The 18,371-nt window shown below is 48.6% G+C and overlaps 1 protein-coding gene across 1 annotated transcript in view; it reads right to left on the bottom strand.

Annotated features, from left to right (window-relative positions):
• Positions 1 to 3,104: 3,104 nt before the first annotated feature.
• Positions 3,105 to 18,371, bottom strand: part of DNAJC11 (DnaJ heat shock protein family (Hsp40) member C11) — a 104,736-nt gene continuing 89,469 nt past the window's right edge. The window contains exons 13-17 of the mRNA XM_069948129.1: positions 8,422 to 8,491; positions 7,493 to 7,550; positions 6,672 to 6,814; positions 6,409 to 6,538; positions 3,105 to 3,765 (exon numbers count right to left, since the gene is read on the bottom strand). Coding sequence (XP_069804230.1) covers positions 3,740 to 3,765; positions 6,409 to 6,538; positions 6,672 to 6,814; positions 7,493 to 7,550; positions 8,422 to 8,491 — 427 coding nt within the window. The 3' untranslated portion in view covers positions 3,105 to 3,739. The remainder of the gene's footprint in view (positions 3,766 to 6,408; positions 6,539 to 6,671; positions 6,815 to 7,492; positions 7,551 to 8,421; positions 8,492 to 18,371) is intronic.

Raw genomic sequence — 18,371 nt, 5'->3', positions numbered from 1 at the left:
CTATGCATTCCAACAAAACTGAGCTGCAATACCACATCCAACCTGTGGCCAGGCGTGGCGCTATTTTGTTCTTCTAATCCATAATCACATAATCACTGCGGGCAGATAGAATGATGTAATATAACCCTATATATAACCCACCAGACCTCTAATCACCAGTATCATTTTTATTAAGTATTGGCAAAATGGCTCAAAATTTTGGTCTATTTTATGTGTTATAAAAGTGAATTTTTGCATTTTTCAGTGATTTTTTTTTTTAAATAGTTCAGCTGCCTTTGTCTTAAAGGGGTACTGCGGTGAGAAATGTTTTCTTTCAAATCAACTGTCGTCAATGTTATATAGATTTGCAATTCCTGACACGGACAGAGGTGGCAGCAGAGAACACTGAGTCAGATGGGAAAGAATACACCACTTACTGCAGGACATACAGCATTTGATAAGTACTGGAATACTGCAGATTTTTTTTGTTTTTAATAAAATAATTTTTTCCCACTAGAGTGCCCCTTTAAGCTTACACACACACACATATTATACACACACATTTACCTTTTTCCTTTAGTAACGTTTGCAAAGAAATGTAACCCCCCCCCCCCCCCCCTAAAAACTAGTTTTTATTGGCTGGAATACCCCTTTAACTATTCCCACACAATAAGCTCAGACCCAGCACATGTCAGTCGTCATCCTACATAAATAAGTGTAAGAAAAGCCCAGAAGAACCAGCCAGACTTGAAAAAATAGCCGGATTTATTTGCCATTGTATTGATTTGGTGTGTGGAGCAGAGAGGAGACGTGAAGCTTCCTGGTCAGATGATGCTGGGATTCAGGGATCGCCCCACACATAGGGACACAACAGGACCCCCGGAGGTCAGGGGTCACCTTAGGGCCCTATAACACGGGACCATAACTGCTTCATGTAAATGCAGGCAACTATCAAAAAATCGTTTCTGTCGCTGATCGCATCTTCTGAACTGGACCTAAAATCATTGTTATTCGTTCTGCACTCGTTCACTTATCGTCCAGTGTGATTCCGCATCGTTCCTGCATTTGCCGGGATCAGGAGGAGGAAACGGTTATAGTAACGACTGTCGTTCTGTGTAATGTAGTGAATGATTTCAGGTAGATCTCGTTTGGGAATCTTTTCCTCTAATAGAATCCTTAGGGTCCCATAAGACAAAGCGATTTTTAACAATTAACGGTAAACAATCACAAACGAGATCTACCTGAAATCGTTCACCACATTACACAGAACGACAGTCGTTACTATAACCGTTTCCTCCTTCTGATCCCGGCAAATGCAGGAACGATGCGGAATCACACTGGACGATTAGTGACCGAATGCAGAACGAACAACGTTTTTAGGTCCAGTTCAGAAGATGCGATCAGCGACAGAAACAATGTTTTTTTAGTGTTGCCTACATTCACATGAAACGGTTATTGTTTAAATTTGAACGATATAACGATAATTTGCACGATAACGTCCCGTAAAATAAAGCCCCTAGTTATAACAAAACACAAGCTGTTTGCGGATAAAGCTGTGGGTCGCGGATAGAATACTGAAACATGGCCGACGTATCCTCCAGGATGAGACTTTGCAAACAAGTAGATGAATTATTATAAAGTCTCTGGATCTCTGCAATAAGGCGGCGCCCACCGCGCAGGACCCCGGGGCTCAGCGCACAATCCTTACTCATTTGGCATAAAACGTATATATGTAAAGTCTCTATAGTCCGATATCCACAGATCTGATGACTGGACCGGACAAGCTTCCCGCAAGGCGTCGTCTCAGCAGGACGGAAAATATTGCACAATAAGACACTGCAGTCTGACCCCGGACCCTGTCATCCCTGATCGGACCCCTGACTGACCCCACCATCCCTGATCGGACCCCTGACTGACTGATCTCACGGGCCTGGACCCGGACGTCCCTGATCGGACCCCTGACTGACGGATCCCACAGGCCTGGACCCTGACGTCCCTGATAGGACCCCTGACTGACGGATCCCACAGGCCTGGACCCTGATGTCCCTGATCAAACCCCCAATAGACTAATCTCACAGGCCTAGACCCTGTCGTCCCTGTTCGGACCCCCGATTGGCCGATCCCACAGGCCTGGATCCCGCCGTTCCTGTACAATGCTGGACTAATGGAAGTTCTGATCCGAAGGAAGCCAGGGCATTGCACGTCCTGGTCCTGATGCTGAATGGAATGATTAACCCTTCGTATTGATAAAGGTGTCAGCCACGTCCTGTCTGGTTGCACATTTATGCAAGTACTATTGAAAAATGGCTGCCTCCAGGTGCACTTAAAGGGACACTAAACCTAAAGTCTACCTCCATACAACTGATCGCAATGTCTTGTTCCCCTTTATCAGCTACGATATTTGGATAGCTTAACAATAAGTTACTGTTGCAAATGGCTGCCTCCAGGTGCACTTAAAGGGAATCAGTCAGCCCTATATCATGTCAAGAGCTCAAGCGTCGAGGTGGAGCCGAGCCACAGCATGCATGCCTCCTCCCTTGACTGATTGATGTGCAGGGCTTAATGCTAGAAGTATCAAGCCGGGTAGGGAGGTGGCATGCATGCTGTGTCTCAGCTCCGCCTCCTTGACGCTTGAGCTCTAAGCATGATATAGAGTTGACAGATTCCCTTTAAAAAACAAAACCTAAAGTCTACCTCCACACAACTGGCTGCAATATATTGTTCCCCTTTATCAGCTGTGACACACAGGAAAAACAGACTATTATGTTGGGATGGCTTGACAGGAAGTCACTACTATTGCAAATGGCCGCCTCCAGATGCACTTAAAGGGAGACCAAACCTTAAGTTTATCCCCATACACATGGATGCAATATATTGTCCCCCTTTATAAAGTATTTCAGGCACAGGATAACACTTGTAGGGTTGGGAGGACACACAGGAATTCCACCATATTTTCTGACCATGATTAAAGGGGTTATCCAGCCCTACAGAAACATGGCCGCTTTCTTCCAGAAACAGCACCGCTCTTGTCTCTAGTTTGGGTGCAGGTTTTGTAACTCAGTTCCATTGAAGTGAATGGAGATTTATTGCAAACCACACCTGAACTGGAGACAAGAGCGTTGCTGTATCTGGAAGAAAGTGGCCGTGTTTTTCTAGTGCTGGATAACCCCTTAAAGTTTTATTTCTCCAGTGGGGAGACCCTCTGCAAGCTTAATATACATGTGACTTAGTATAACGCTGTCGCTCAATATAAAGTTTTTGTCTGGGACTAGAAAAACATAGCTGCTCTCTTTCGTAAACGGCCCCACATGTGTTCATGGGTTGTGTCAACTCCAGTGATATGGCTAAGCTGTAATACCACTCACAACCTGTGGACAGGGGTGGCGCTGTTTGTTTAGTTCTAGAATACATAAACATCATGTAACAGACATAGGAAGCTGGGGGTTCGACGACATCATGGCATCTCCTCATGTAACCTGCCCCAGCGGCTATCCAGCTGCAGCATGCTGGGAGTTGTAGTTCCACAACAGCTAGACCGTAACAAGGGGTTAAACCAGGGGGGTGATCCTTACTTAGAAGAGAACATGGCTCCAGAAAAACACAGTCTTTCTCAGAACATATATTATTTTTGACACTTTTTTTTCTTCTTCTTTTTTAATAATAGATAAAGTCTTAAAAAAATTCAGCTTGTCGGATTCCAGTGCGGACGATGACCCAGGGTGGCGGCTCCCGGCCCGGGATATAGAAGGTCTGGATGAGACTAGCCGTCCGCATCGATCTTGTGAGCTGAAAGAATGGAGAAGAACAGGAGGCCGGTCATAAAGCCGCACCGAGCGCCAGTATCAGTGGACGTTACCGCGCATCATCTAATGTTATGTGGACGTGAAATGGACGAGGTGAGGAAATTCAGGATGTGATATGGGATTAGGGGGGTGATACTGGTGCCTGTCACCCTCACATCCAAATACAATACAAGAATGGAATGTCCCTATACCTCTAGGGAAAATTGTGTATATATATATATATATATATATATATATATATATATATGTATGTATGTATATGTTCCAAAGTAACCAATCCTCCAGGATACAGAATATGGATAGAGTAAACAAAAAAAAAAGGCTTTTATAAAATATGATAAAGAACCTAGCATTACCACAGGACCCTTATATACAGCATTACCACAGGACCCTTATATACAGCATTACCACAGGACCCTTATATACAGCATTACCACAGGACCCTTATATACAGCATTACCACAGGACCCTTATATACAGCATTACCACAGGACCCTTATATACAGCATTACCACAGGACCCTTATATACAGCATTACCACAGGACCCTTATATACAGCATTACCACAGGACCCTTGTGGACTATTTGTATACAGAATTTTCCCTAGAGGTATAGGGACATTCCATTTATTTGGATGTGACGGTGACAGACACCAGTATCACCCCCCTAATTCCATATCACATCCGGAATTTCCTTACCATGTCCATTTCACGTCCACATAAGATGAGGTGAAGCATGTATTTGTGTGTGTGTGTGTGTATGTATGAATGTATGATGTATGCATGTAGACCATGCAAGCCCCAGGCTGGGCGATGTCTGCCGCACAGTATAGACAGTATGGTGCTGAGGGGTATTATTTGGGTGTAGGATATAATTATTGCCTGTTTTCTATAATGTTCCTCTAATCTGGGTGCTGGGTGGGCACTATAATCAGGACGTTATGTTCGCATGTCCGGGCACTCTATGGCACTATTACTTGGCCATGGGGTAGAGGGTATTGGAAAATATTTTGAACTATTTATCTGTACACTCTATGGCAACATCTATCTGGTCATAGGCTATGTGGACACACTATGGCCAATCAGCGACCAGCGTTTTTGTCTAGATTTATAAATCTAGGCGTTTGTGGAATTGTATGGCACTGTATCTGGGCACTAGGTGGGCAGTCTATGGCACTGTATCTGGGCACTAGGTGGGCAGTCTATGGCACTGTATCTGGGCACTAGGTGGGCAGTCTATGGCACTGTATCTGGGCACTAGGTGGGCAGTCTATGGCACTGTATCTGGGCACTAGGTGGGCAGTCTATGGCATGGTATCTGGGCAGTCTATGGCACTGTATCTGGGCACTGGCTGGGCAGTCTATGGCACGGTATCTGGGCAGTCTATGGCACTGTATCTGGGCACTGGCTGGGCAGTCTATGGCACTGTATCTGGGCAGTCTATGGCACTGTATCTGGGCACTAGGTTGGCAGTCTATGGCACTAGGTGGGCAGTCTATGGCACTGTATCTGGGCACTGGCTGGGCAGTCTATGGCACGGTATCTGGGCAGTCTATGGCACTGTATCTGGGCACTAGGTGGGCAGTCTATGGCACTGTATCTGGGCAGTCTATGGCACTGTATCTGGGCACTAGGTTGGCAGTCTATGGCACTATCTGGGCACTAGGTGGGCAGTCTATGGCACTGTATCTGGGCACTGGCTGGGCAGTCTATGGCACGGTATCTGGGCAGTCTATGGCACGGTATCTGGGCAGTCTATGGCACTGTATCTGGGCACTAGGTGGGCAGTCTATGGCACTGTATCTGGGCAGTCTATGGCACTGTATCTGGGCACTAGGTTGGCAGTCTATGGCACTGTATCTGGGCAGTCTATGGCACTGTATCTGGGCACTAGGTTGGCAGTCTATGGCACTATCTGGGCACTAGGTGGGCAGTCTATGGCACTGTTTCTTGGTACTAGGTGGGCAGTCTATGGCACTGTATCTGGGTACTAGGTGGGCAGTCTAAGGCACTGTATCTGGGCACTAGGTGGGCAGTCTATGGCACTGTATCTGGGCACTAGGTGGGCAGTCTATGGCACTGTATCTGGGCACTAGGTGGGCAGTCTATGGCACTGTATCTGGGTACTAGGTGGGCAGTCTATGGCACTGTATCTGGGCACTAGGTGGGCAGTCTATGGCACTGTATCTGGGTACTAGGTGGGCAGTCTATGGCACTGTATCTGGAACTAGGTTGGCAGTCTATGGCACTGTATCTGGGTACTAGGTTGGCAGTCTATGGCACTGTATCTGGGCACTAGGTGGGCAGTCTATGGCACTGTATCTGGGCACTAGGTGGGCAGTCTATGGCACTGTATCTGGGTACTAGGTTGGCAGTCTATGGCACTATCTGGGCAGTCTATGGCACTGTATCTTGGTACTAGGTGGGCAGTCTATGGCACTGTATCTGGATACTAGGTGGGCAGTCTATGGCACTGTATCTGGGCACTGGCAGGGCAGTCTATGACACTGTATACCTTGGCTATGTGTGGCATTACCTGCGCCCCCCTTTGTTACCGTTTGGCAGCTGTAGGCAGTGTATACCACTATATACAGAGAGGAGGGGTATATCCTTTCCGTATACTCACACTGCTTTGGTATCCTAAGGGCCTCGTTGTCTCCAGACATGACTTGGTGCAGGACTCCTCTGAACTGGTAGAGGATCTTTAGGCTTTTATCTTCTCCAACGCAAGGGTCATAGAACCCGGGCAGCCCGGCCTGAGGAGGAAGGAAGACAGACACAGATAGACAGGGTTACATGCCGGTATGGAGGGCAAATCTGTATCCTGGCAGTCAAACTCCAGCCCAGCCGGACTCCTATACGCGGGGTCGGAGGCATTGGGGTAGTCACCTTGGAGGCCTCTGTGAGGATCAGCTTGGAGTCTTTGACCAGGCATTGCAGCGGCACCGTCACATCAATCACTTTCACTCTCTCGTTCCTCCGGCTGTTATCGGTGACAAATTTCCCGTACCAGGCGTTCAGTATGATCAGGCCTGAAAAAGCAAAACACATAAAATATCAACTCAAGATAGAAAATTCTAGAGCCTCTTCTCTTTTTTCATTGCTGCCCCCTCTGTTATTCCTCCTGGTAATGTGTCACCAAGCGGAATCTATTCTCCTAGCCAATAGGTTACCATGCTAGATGCAGGACTGTTGATTACAGCTCCCCTAGTTAAAGGGATTGCTCACCAAATATTTTTTCTTTCAAATCAACTGGTGCCAGAAAGTGCCAGAGATTTGTAATTTACTTCTACTAAAAAATCTCCAGTCGTCCAGTACTTATCAGCTGCTGTATGCCCTGCAGGAAGTGGTGTATTCTCTCCAGTCTGACACAGTGCTCTCTGCTGCCACCTCTGTCCATGTCAGGAACTGTCCAGAGCAGGAGAAGTTTTCTATGGGGATTTGCTGCTGCTCTGGACAGTTCCTGACATGGACAGAGGTGGCAGCAGAGAGCACTGTGTCAGACTGGAAATAATCCACCACTTCCTGCAGGATATACAGCAGCTGATAAGTACTGGAAGACTGGAGATTTTTTAACAGAAGTAACTTACACCTCTCTGTCACTTTCTGGCACCAGTTGAAAGAAATAAAGAAAGTAAAGTTTGGTGGACTACCCCTTTAACTTGGAGAGCGGTAATCCGCAGTCATGTGGAGGAAAGTACAAATCTTACCCATTCTGGACTCCTCAGCCTCTATGATCCTCCGCACAGACTCCTGCATTAAACGCACCTGTCAATCAAAAGATGACATCAGGAAAAGGGGTAACCCTAGAAATTACAGACAGCTGTGGGTGGGGCTTAGTATAGGGGGCATGACTTGAACCAGGGGATTTATTATCTGTTTTTTTTTTTTATGTTCTGAAACCCCCAAGTCTACTTAAAATATGTGAAGCTGATACACTGTGGATACAAGTCAGCATGCACATCAACGTCTACATCCTTACTGGCTTGGATAGTGGTAGGTATGTGTGGACGTTGATGTGGATGGTGATTTGGATCCATAAAATGTCCTTTAAATACAACAGCATACAGTCTACAGGTTAAGGCTAGGTTCACACTATGTAAAAACAATGGCCGTATTTCATAACAATGGCTGCTGTTGTGCAAATTAAGGCCGTTATTGCATAACCTAGCCTGGAGGGGTTGTTCACCCCCAAATTTTTTCTTTCATATCAACTGGTGCCAGAAAGTTATATGGATTTGTAGTTTACTTCTATTAAAAAAAAATCTCCAGTCTTCCAGTACTTATCAGCTTCTGTATGTCCTGCAGAAAGTGCTGTATTCTCTCCAGTCTGACATAGTGCTCTCTGCTGCCACCTCTGTCTATGTCAGGGACTGTCCAGAGCAGCAGCAAAGAGAATACACCACTTCCTGCAGGACATACAACAGCTGATAGATTTGAGATTTTTAATACAAGTAAATTACAAATCTCTGGCACTTTCTGGCACCAGTTATTTTGAGAGAAAAAACATTTATTTGGTGAACAACCCGTTTAACACCTATAAAGTCTTATAGTGAAGTTTGGGGGTTGGAGGGTCCCATTAATCAGTGTAATGCAGGACAGGTGATCACGGCAGCAATGACAGCTCTGGAGTACTCACTGCAGCCTCTGCCTCCTGCTTCTTCTGTAAGATGTCGGACGCTGAGTTTTCTCTCTGCTTCTCTAAATCTCTGTAAAATATAAAAATGCAAATGTACAGAAATCGCTGGATAACTCAGAGAGGGAGAGGAGGAGAGGGAGAGGAGGAGAAGGAGAGGAGGAGAGAAGGGGAAGGAGAGGAAGAGGAGGAGAGAAGGAGAGGAAGAGGAGGAGAGAAGGAGAGGAAGAGGAGGAGAGGAGGAGAGAAGGAGAGGAAGAGGAGGAGAGGAGGAGAGAAGGAGAGGAGGAGAAGGAGAGGAGGAGGAGAAGGAGAGGAAGAGGAGGAGAGAAGGAGAAGGAGGAGAGAAGGAGAGGAGGAGAGAAGGAGAAGGAGAGGAAGAGGAGGAGAGACGGAGAAGGAGAGGAAGAGGAGGAGAGAAGGAGAGGAGGAGGAGAAGGAGAGGAAGAGAAGGAGAGGAGGAGGAGAAAGAGAGGAGGAGAGAAGGAGAGGAAGAGGAGGAGAGAAGGATAGGAGGAGAAGTAGAGGGGGAAAGGAGGAGAAGGAGAGGAGGAGAAGGAGAGGAGGAGAAGGAGAGGAGGAGAGGAGCGACTGGGTGAGGGGCCGTCTACTGTCAGACTTATACATGAACTTCTCCAGACGTGTGACTAGTAGTGATGGAGGGCAGAGTGTACCCAGTGCACGGCCGCTGTGTATCCTCCTACATAGGTTACACTGACAGGGAAGAGCATTATCACGGCCATCTTTATATGTCTGTACGTATGTAAAACACACACAAAGCCGAGTCTCTATGTAACATCAATGACTTGTATTGCAAGATAGAACATGTATTATTCTCCAGAGCCATCATCATCATCATCCCCCTGATAGCTAAAGTGTATTACATGACTACAATCCCCATCATCCCCCTGATAGCTAAAGTGTATTACATGACTACAATCCCCATCATCCCCCTGATAGCGGAAGTGTATTACATGACTACAACCCCCATTGTCCCCAGATAGCTGGAGTGTGAGGCTGCATTCCCACGTTCCGTGATCCTGATGGATCACGGACGTGGAATGAATGTACTGAAGTCCCCCCGCGCCCGGACAGCATCTGTAATTAGATGCTGGGAGCGGGGGAGACTGTATTCATAAGCACCGCGCTGTAGTAACAGCACCACGCGGCTGATTCATTACAGCGCGGCGCTTATGAATACAGTGTCCCCCGCTCCCAGCATCTAATTACAGATGCTGTCCGGGCGCGGGGGGACTCCAGTACATGCATTCCACGTCCGTGATCCGTCAGGATAACGGAACGTGGGAATGCAGCCTTATTGTCCTTACTATAAAATTATCACCTTCCTGATCACACACTGGAAACAGAGCAAGCGGAAAAAAAAACAAGTTTTTAAAGGAACTTAAAAATTGGTTTGTACAGACCTAACCGGGGTGGGGGCAGGGGGGCAATTCTATTCTTGTTTTCTTTTTTTTTTTAAATATAATTTATTCAGTATCAAATTGGTATCAAGCATTGAAAAAAAAGTTGACATTGGTATCGAACTCAAAATTCTGGTATCGTGACATCACTAGTACAGGACCAGTAATGTAATGTATGTACACAGTGACCTCACCAGCAGAATAGGGAGTGCAGCTCTGGAGTATAATACAGGATGTAACTCAGGATCAGGAATGTAATGTACAGTGAGTCCAAGAAGTATTTGATCCCTTGCTGATTTTCTTTGTTTGCCCACTAATAAAGACATGATCATTCTATACTTTTAATGGTAGATGTATTCTTACAAGGAGAGACAGAATATTAAAAAGAAAATCCAGAAAATAAATCTAGGGAATATATATTAATTGATTTGTATTTCATGGAGTGAAATAAGTATTTGATCCCTTAGTATTCATTAGCAGTTCTGGCTTTTACAGACCAGTTAGACACTCCCAATACACTTGTTACCTGACCTGAAGCCGCCTGTTCTCACTAATCACTTGTGTGAAAAACAACTGTCCACAGAATCAGACAGATCACACAGATTTTAAGTCTCCAACATGGGTAAAACCAAAGAGCTGTCACAGGACCTCAGAGTCAGAATTGTTGACCTTCACAAAGCTGGAATGGTCTACAAAAAGATTAGTAAGGTGTTGGATGTGAAAGTAACAACTATTGGTGCAATTATCAGAAAGTTTAAAGAGTATAACATGACAATCAACAGACCTCGGCCCGGTGCTCCAAAGAAGATTTCGCCTGGTGGGGTGGCAATGATGCTGAGAACAGTCAGAAATCGTCCTGCAACCACTCGGCAGGAGTTAGCAAATGACCTGAAGGCAGCTGGGACCACAGTTTGCAAGGAAACAATTGGCAACACTTTGCGCAACAATGGATTGACATCCTGCAGTGCCCGAAAGGTGCCCCTGCTGAAGAGAGCACATGTGGAGGCGCGCCTCAAGTATGCCAATGATCATTTGAAAGATGAACCAAGTTATTGGGAGAAGGTTTTGTGGTCAGATGAGACCTAATGTAACTTTTTGGCCTTAACTCCACCCGCCATGTGTGGAGGAAGAAAAATGCTGCCTATGACCCCAAGAACACTGTGCCCACCGTCAAGCATGGAGGTGGAAGCATAATGTTTTGGGGGTGTTTCTCTGCCAAGGGTACAGGGCTACTTCACCGCATCACTGGGAAGATGGATGGAGCCATGTACCGCACAATCCTGAGGGACAACCTCCTCCCCTCTGCCAGGGTTCTGAAAATGGGCCGTGGTTGGGTCTTCCAACATGATAACGACCCTAAACATACAGCAAAGGCAACAAAGGATTGGCTCAAGAAAAATCACATTAAGGTCATGGAGTGGCCCAGCCAGTCGCCAGACCTCAATCCGATGGAAAATCTATGGAGGGAGCTGAAGGTCAGAGTTGCCAAGCGACAGCCCACCAACCTTCATGATTTAGAGAGAATCTGCAAAGAAGAGTGGGCCAAAATTCCCCCTGGTGTGTGCGCTAAACTTATGGTTAACTACAACAAACGTCTCACCGCTATGCTTGCAAACAAAGGCTTTGCCACTAAGTATTGGGTGTGTTTGGCAAGAGGGATCAAATACTTATTTTCCTCATTGAAATACAAATTAATTAAAATATATTCTTTAAAATTATATTCTGGATTTTTTCTTGATATTCTGTCTCTCCATGTTAGAATATATCTACCATTAAAAGTGCTGAAGGATAGTGTCTTTATTAGTGGGCAAACAAAGAAAATCAGCAAGGGATCAAATACTTCTTGGACTCACTGTATGTACACAGTGACCCCACCAGCAGAATAGTGAGTGCAGCTCTGGAGTATAATACAGGATGTAACTCAGGATCAGTAATGTATGTACACAGTGACCTCACCAGCAGAATAGTGAGTGCAGCTCTGGAGTATAATACAGGATGTAACTCAGGATCAGTAATGTAATGTATGTACACAGTGACCTCACCAGCAGAATAGTGAGTGCAGCTCTGCAGTGGTGATCCAATTAGTTTTGGGTGTGGTCCTGCTGTGTGAGGCTGTGCGAGTCTGCTGCTCCTGAGCTCCAGGCAAGGAAGATCTGCCCCTGGGCCTGCTCTCTCCTCCCCAGGGAGGGAGCAGGTTTTCAGGCATGAGCGAGCCAAGGAGAGTCCCAACTCCTGCCCCCCGAACCAGGTCCGTGGGGGGCAGAGGAATCCAGCGACCAACAGAGGGAATACCATCAGAGGTCCAAGGGCTGAGGCGTTCTACTAGGAGGTGCAGCGATGCTTCTCCAGCCACCCCTGAACCTGAGGTAACAAAGGGTAGCCGCAAGGCTACAGCAAGTTGTGGAACTACAAGTGCCAGAAGTTCTGGAACAACTGTGGAAACCAGCCAGGAAAATCTGTGCAGTGACACTCCTCCTGGAGCAAGGCTGTCTGCCCATGAAGGTGTGGAGGAAGATTGGGGGGTGCAGCGGTCCCAAGAGACGGGGCAGACCTATGGCCTACGGATTGCTGCAAGCCTCTGTGGGTATGAGGAAGCCAGGAACCAGCTGTACAAGCTCCAGGAGGAGGTATGTGCTGTAAAAGCATTGATGGACACTGCTGCTAAGCAGCAAAAGGCTGAGTTATCAGCGAAAATTAAATCTCTGAAAGCTGACATCAAAAAAATAGTGAAAAAGAGAACTTTTATTTTGGAGAACAGTGGGCCGTTTAAAGAGAAACTTCAGAATGACGATCGTTTTGCTCAAACGGAGAGAGAAAGGCAGAGAAGGCTGAGAGGGCTCCAGCCAGAGAGCCGGGTGGAGGAGGAAGGAGACGCTGCGGAGGTACGTGATGTTGAGCCGAATCCACCCGGGGGTCCGCAACAACAGACCCCATACAGTGGGCTCCCTGCAGGGCAAGCAGCATTGTCATCTAGCCGCTGTTCGGGGGATGAAAGCAACACCAGTTACCAGGGAGGGGCGCTGATGGCCCAGATCCAGCTCCTGGAGTCACCAGGGCGCCTCCAGGACTTCGTATTCGGAGATGAGTTACCAGAGGAGGCGCCTGGGAGAAAGACTAAGGTAAAGACCACCAAGCTTCAGGAGCAGGTAACATTTGTATATTCCCCCCTCCCTGTGCCCCCCGGACTGGCCTCAGGGTCAGCTCACTGTGTGAACCCCATATCTCAGCCCGGCCTGAGTTCTGTTGTGGACTCAGTGCAGGAGAATGGGGAGAGTATGGAGTCTAGTATGGCGGTAAGCTCCATCTCTGTTTACAGTAGCAGAGGTGGAGCAGGTGAGGAACCGGCCGTAAGGTCGGACAGTGATATTGGCCCAGTGGCGGGCAGTGGCAGGAGAGGTGGCCCAGCGGTGGGCAGTAACGTTAAAGGCACTGGTGCATCAGCTCGCTCCCTGACGGGAGGGGGGAGCGGGTGTGTGCCGGTGTCAGCTGCGGGAGCTCCAGTGGCTCTTGGCGCTGCTGTTCCTTTGGGGCAGCGGTGTCGTCGTCGGGATGCTGCCGGGGCTAAGATGTCTTCACCTCCCAAAAGAAAGACTGGACTTAAGCCTTTATTTTGTATTGGTGCTGCTGGACCAGATCGTGCGGAGGAGTCTAGTACTGATGAGGCAGAGGGTACCAGCAGAAATAGGGCAGGGGCTGCCTCTAAACAGTCCAGGCAGGCTGTTCGGTCCTTTCTAAAGGGACCAGTGGCCTGTCCTGTGGAGGTGGCTCCGGTCCTGGTACCCAATGATGCTGATGGTACAAAATCTCTTTCTGTCCCAGAACACACCGGTCCACCCAGTGTGAATGGGGGAATTAATGTGGGGGGGAAGGCAGGAGTGAATGTGGGGAGGAATCTGTCTGGGGCTTTGGAGGGTGGTCGGGGCAGTGTGACAGGTGGTATTGGTGTGGGTATGGATTATGTGGAGGAGGGTGGTGAAGGGGCACAGACTAGTGGTGGGAGCATAGGGCCTGGTCCAGTTGCACCCCCAGCGGCTGCAGCAGCGGTACGCAGCTATGCAAATGTTGCCGCTGGGGGAAGTGGGGGGCTTTCCTCGTCCTCGGGCCCTGGGGATGGTGACTTGCATCGACGTGTCCTGCAGGCCTTAAAGAGAGGGGAGAGAACAATCAATGTAGAGGGTAGGGAGGTTGATCTGTCTTTCTTGATAGAAAAGCATGGTCTTGCAGCCTTCCGAGAGGAAAGGGGTAGGGAAACTGTGTGGTCTCTCCCAACAGCCGGGCCGGGTGGTGTCCGAAGGAATGTGGTCCGTCTGAGGTGGAGAGGCAGTGATACATGTCCCCCAAGATCTAAAGTTGTTGAGCTCCTGCTGAGGATGAGCTTCAAGGCAGCCGACATCTTTGCCTTGATACATCCCTTTGGTACCCCTGAATTCGATATCAGCTTTGTTCGGCCGGAGGGGCTTGAGCTTTTTTGGTCGAACTATGAGCTGATAAAGGATGAGCCCGGCTGGCGAGACTTTGCCATTCAGGCGGTGTCTCGCCAAAATAACATCAAGAGAGTGACCGTTTTAACCCGTAACGAATCACTCTCTTGTATTGACATCATGACGTGGCTTGGCCGGTATGGAGAGGTGGTGGAAGTCCCAAAAAGAACAGGGACGAATATGGCATCTGGTCAGGGGCTTGGACCTTCATGGTCAAACTTAGATATTCAGGAAACACCGTTACCCACATACCATCTGCCACCTTCCTAGGAAGGGATCGAATCCAGGTCTTCTACCAGGGTCAGCCTAAGCTCTGTCACAGGTGCGGTGACCCCACACATTTCAGTGCTAGGTGCACAGTGATGAAGTGCTCATTGTGTGGGGAAATAGGCCATCTCGCTGCATCCTGTGTGGAGATTAGGTGTCACCTGTGTGGTGACTTAGGTCACCCATTCAGTCGCTGCCCTCGTTCCTTTGCCAATGCAGTTGTTACCCCGGTGGAGAAAGGTCGTGAGGAGGAATCTACTGGGGGGGGCGGCTGGCGGAGGTGAAGGAGTAAAAGAGCCAGGGAAGAAAAGTAAGCAAAAGACGCCAGCCCAACTGAGGCGTCGGGATAAGCGCCAAAGGGAGAGGGAGATGGGGGAGTCTCAGGAGCCTTGCGCAACTGTGGTGACCTCTGATCTCATCCCTGAGGCCAATCTTACTGCTGAGGCTCTGAGGGACAGTGATCTGGATGAGGAGATTTGGAGGATTCGGAAAGAAGAAGGTGCCATCTCTCCACTGTCCTCCCATGGTGAGAGCGCGGATGAGGATAGTGGGAGATGGGTGGAGCACAAGCGGGGTACTAAAAAGAATAAGAAAAGGGGAGATGTAAGATCTTCTCCCACCCCCCAGATGCCAAAGGAAGGTACAACCATCCTCCCTCTGATTGGTCTCTCAAACCGGTTCCAAACCCTCGAAGATGTTTCCTCCTCAGAGGTGCAGGAGGCGCAGGGTGAGGTTCTGGTTGTCGCGGTGATGGAGGGGCCTACAGGGGACGTCGAATCCTCTCTCCCTGGGGAACGTATTTCCTTTGGGGGGAGGATCTGCCCAGAGTCGGGGGACGAGGAAAATGTAAATAAAGGGGATATGGATACATCCGTTTCACTAAAGAGAGGTAAACCATCGTCAGATGAGGAAGGTGGCGGGCAGGATGGAAAGGATAGTGGGAAAAAGAAAGCTGTCTAACTCAATCACCCATGATGGCGGCACCCTCTCCGTTGACGCTGGCTTCCATTAATGTAGCCAGCATTAAGTCAGATACGGCTAGATTTGCGGCCTATGATTATTTTGCCCACATTAATGCTGACATTTTCTTTTTGCAGGAGACCAGGCTAACAGACATGTCATCTATATTTAAAGCCAGAAGGGAATGGAGGAATGGGCCCTCCTACTGGTCTCTTGCGGCCGAGCCGTATAGCGGGGTGGCGGTACTTTTTGCCGCACCGGTAGAATGCCGACGGGTTATTGAGTTAGAAATGGGGAGGTGCCTGATTCTAGATGTCCTCATGAAGGGACAAGAACTTCGCCTTATTAACATCTATGGTCCACAGTCCAAGTGGGATCGGAAGTGTCTCTTTATGAGGATCAAGCCCTATCTTTTTACAAGTCGGCAGGTGGTCTTTGGAGGGGACTTCAATGCTGTCACGAGGCCCCAGGATAGGGGAGGTTCCAGAGACAAGCTGACTTATGATGGCGTCGCCCTGAATAGTATAGCTAGTGAGGCTCGCCTGGTGGATGTTCACATTCGGCATACACCAGGCCACGCGGGATTCACCTATCATAGGGGTAGTTGTAGGTCCAGGATAGACAGGTTTTATTTAAAGGAGGAAGCCGTCTCTTCAGCGGTGTCCGTTGTTGAGGTGGAGTTCTCCGACCACTGTTTAATTTTGTTTTCTCTGAATGTTACAGAGACCCCCCGGATGGGTAGAGGCTACTGGAAGCTCAATTCGTCTCTCTTGGAAGAAGCGGAAATAAGACAGTCCTTTGAGGATTTTCTTCAGAGCCAGGTACCATTGCTGGGCCTTTGTAGCAGGAAGTCAGAGTGGTGGGAGATGTTCAAAAAAAGGGTTGCGAGATTCTTCCGCGAGCTCTCGAGCCTCAGGAGTCTGGACAGGTATCGCCTGTACCAGGGCCTGAGGAAGAAACTTGAACGTCTTGTCTCGACTGGAGGTAGTCGTGATGATATCTCCAGAGTGAAAGCCTTGCTAATGAGGTGCCAGTACGATAGACACGCATCTTTGGTTTTTGAGAGGGACTACGGGAAGTACCGCTCGCCCGACCCTTACAGAAACTGCAAGATGTCAGTGAATAGTAAAATCGTCTCAGGACTGATTGATAGTACAGGATCCCTGAACCGGTCCAGATCAGGGATCCTGGAGGTCGTCAGATCCTTTTACTCGCACCTCTTGGGGAGGAAGGATCTAGATCGGGATAAGGCCTCAGCTTTCTTGACTGAAACAGTCCCTGAACCAGGGGTAGACCCCTCTCTTGACGTTTTGACAGAGATGATCCAAGAAGAGGAAGTCAGGGTGGCTATTGATGGTCTTGCCCTCAAGAAGTCACCCGGTCCAGATGGCTTAACATCTGAGTTCTATAAGACCTTTAAGGACACTTTGGTTCCCCTCTTGACTGAGGTATTTAATGAGTGTCTCTCCTCGGGCACTCTGCCGAGGTCAATGAGGAGGTCAGCCTTGATCATCTTGTCAAAGGGTAAAGACCCGTCCCGCATTGAGAATTGGCGTCCCATAGCGCTTCTCAGTGTGGACAGAAAGATTCTGGCAAAAGTGCTGTTTAATCGGCTGGTGAAGTTTGCACCCCGGCTCCTTTCGGGGGCCCAGCATTGCTCTGTTCCAGGCCGCAGTACCTTTAGTGCTGTGCTCGGTGTCCGGGAGGCTGTGGAGCAGGGTAGGGCGGGTCACTGGAAGGGGTACTTGCTGTCCTTGGATCAGGCAAAAGCGTTTGATCGGGTTAACCACGAGTACCTCTGGTCTGTCTTTCTGAGATATGGCCTGCCGGGGGTTTTTGTTGATTGGCTTAAGACCTTGTATGCAGGGGCAGAGAGTTTCCCGCTTGTGAATGGTTGGATTGGCCGCTCTTTTGAGGTTGGGTCTGGTGTCCGTCAGGGTTGCCCTTTGAGTCCACTGTTGTACGTGTTTGCAGTTGATCCTTTCCTTAGGAGGATTGATTGTGGACCGTTGACGGGGGTGAGAATGGACCCTGCGGTGCCGGATTCCACTCTGAGGGTGGTAGCGTACGCCGATGATGTCACCATATTCGTCTCCTCGCAAGAGGAGGTGCAGTGTGTGATGTCAGAGGTGGAGCGCTACTCAGAGGCATCTGGGTCCAAGATCAACCAGGATAAGTGTGAGAGTCTCTGGCTGGGAGGTGGAGATCCTGGATTTGATCTCCCGGACACCCTTCCAGAGCCCCAGGAGTTTGCAAAAGTTCTCGGCATCGAATTCGGCCAAGGGGATTACCCCAAACAAAACTGGGATAGCAGGCTCAAGATCGCCGCTCAGAAGGTGGATCAGTGGAAGGGTTGGTCTTTGACCCTCAGGGAAAGGGTTAACCTGATCAAAACATTCCTGCTCCCTTTGCTGATATATCTGGGCAGTGTTTGCATTTTGCCAGAACCTCTCTGGACTCGGGTCTACAGTGTGTTCTTCCAGCTGTTATGGGGGAATAGACTGAACCTAGTCAAGAGGGAGGTTACTTACCGTACGAGGAGACAAGGGGGGTTGTGTATGGTCAACCCCGTGGTGTTCCTGGTGAATACCTTTCTTAAGACCAACATTTCAAACCTCTGGAAAGAGAGGGCTCCTCCGTGGGTATTCTCCTGTAGGGGATGGTTTCGGCCTTTCTTCCAGGAATGGGAGACAGGAGGGCAAGTGAAGGATCTCCGCACACCACACGGGCATCTTCCGGCTTATGCTACCCTGGTTCTGAAGGTCATTCGTCGGTGGGGTTTGGGGATGTGGGAGATTAGGACTCTGTCGAGGAAATTCCTTGA

The sequence above is a fragment of the Dendropsophus ebraccatus genome, chromosome 12, assembly GCF_027789765.1.
Source record: "Dendropsophus ebraccatus isolate aDenEbr1 chromosome 12, aDenEbr1.pat, whole genome shotgun sequence".
In the NCBI taxonomy this organism is placed as follows: domain Eukaryota; kingdom Metazoa; phylum Chordata; class Amphibia; order Anura; family Hylidae; genus Dendropsophus; species Dendropsophus ebraccatus.
Note: the sequence above shows the minus strand (reverse complement) of the source record. Positions and strands in the feature narration are given on the sequence as shown.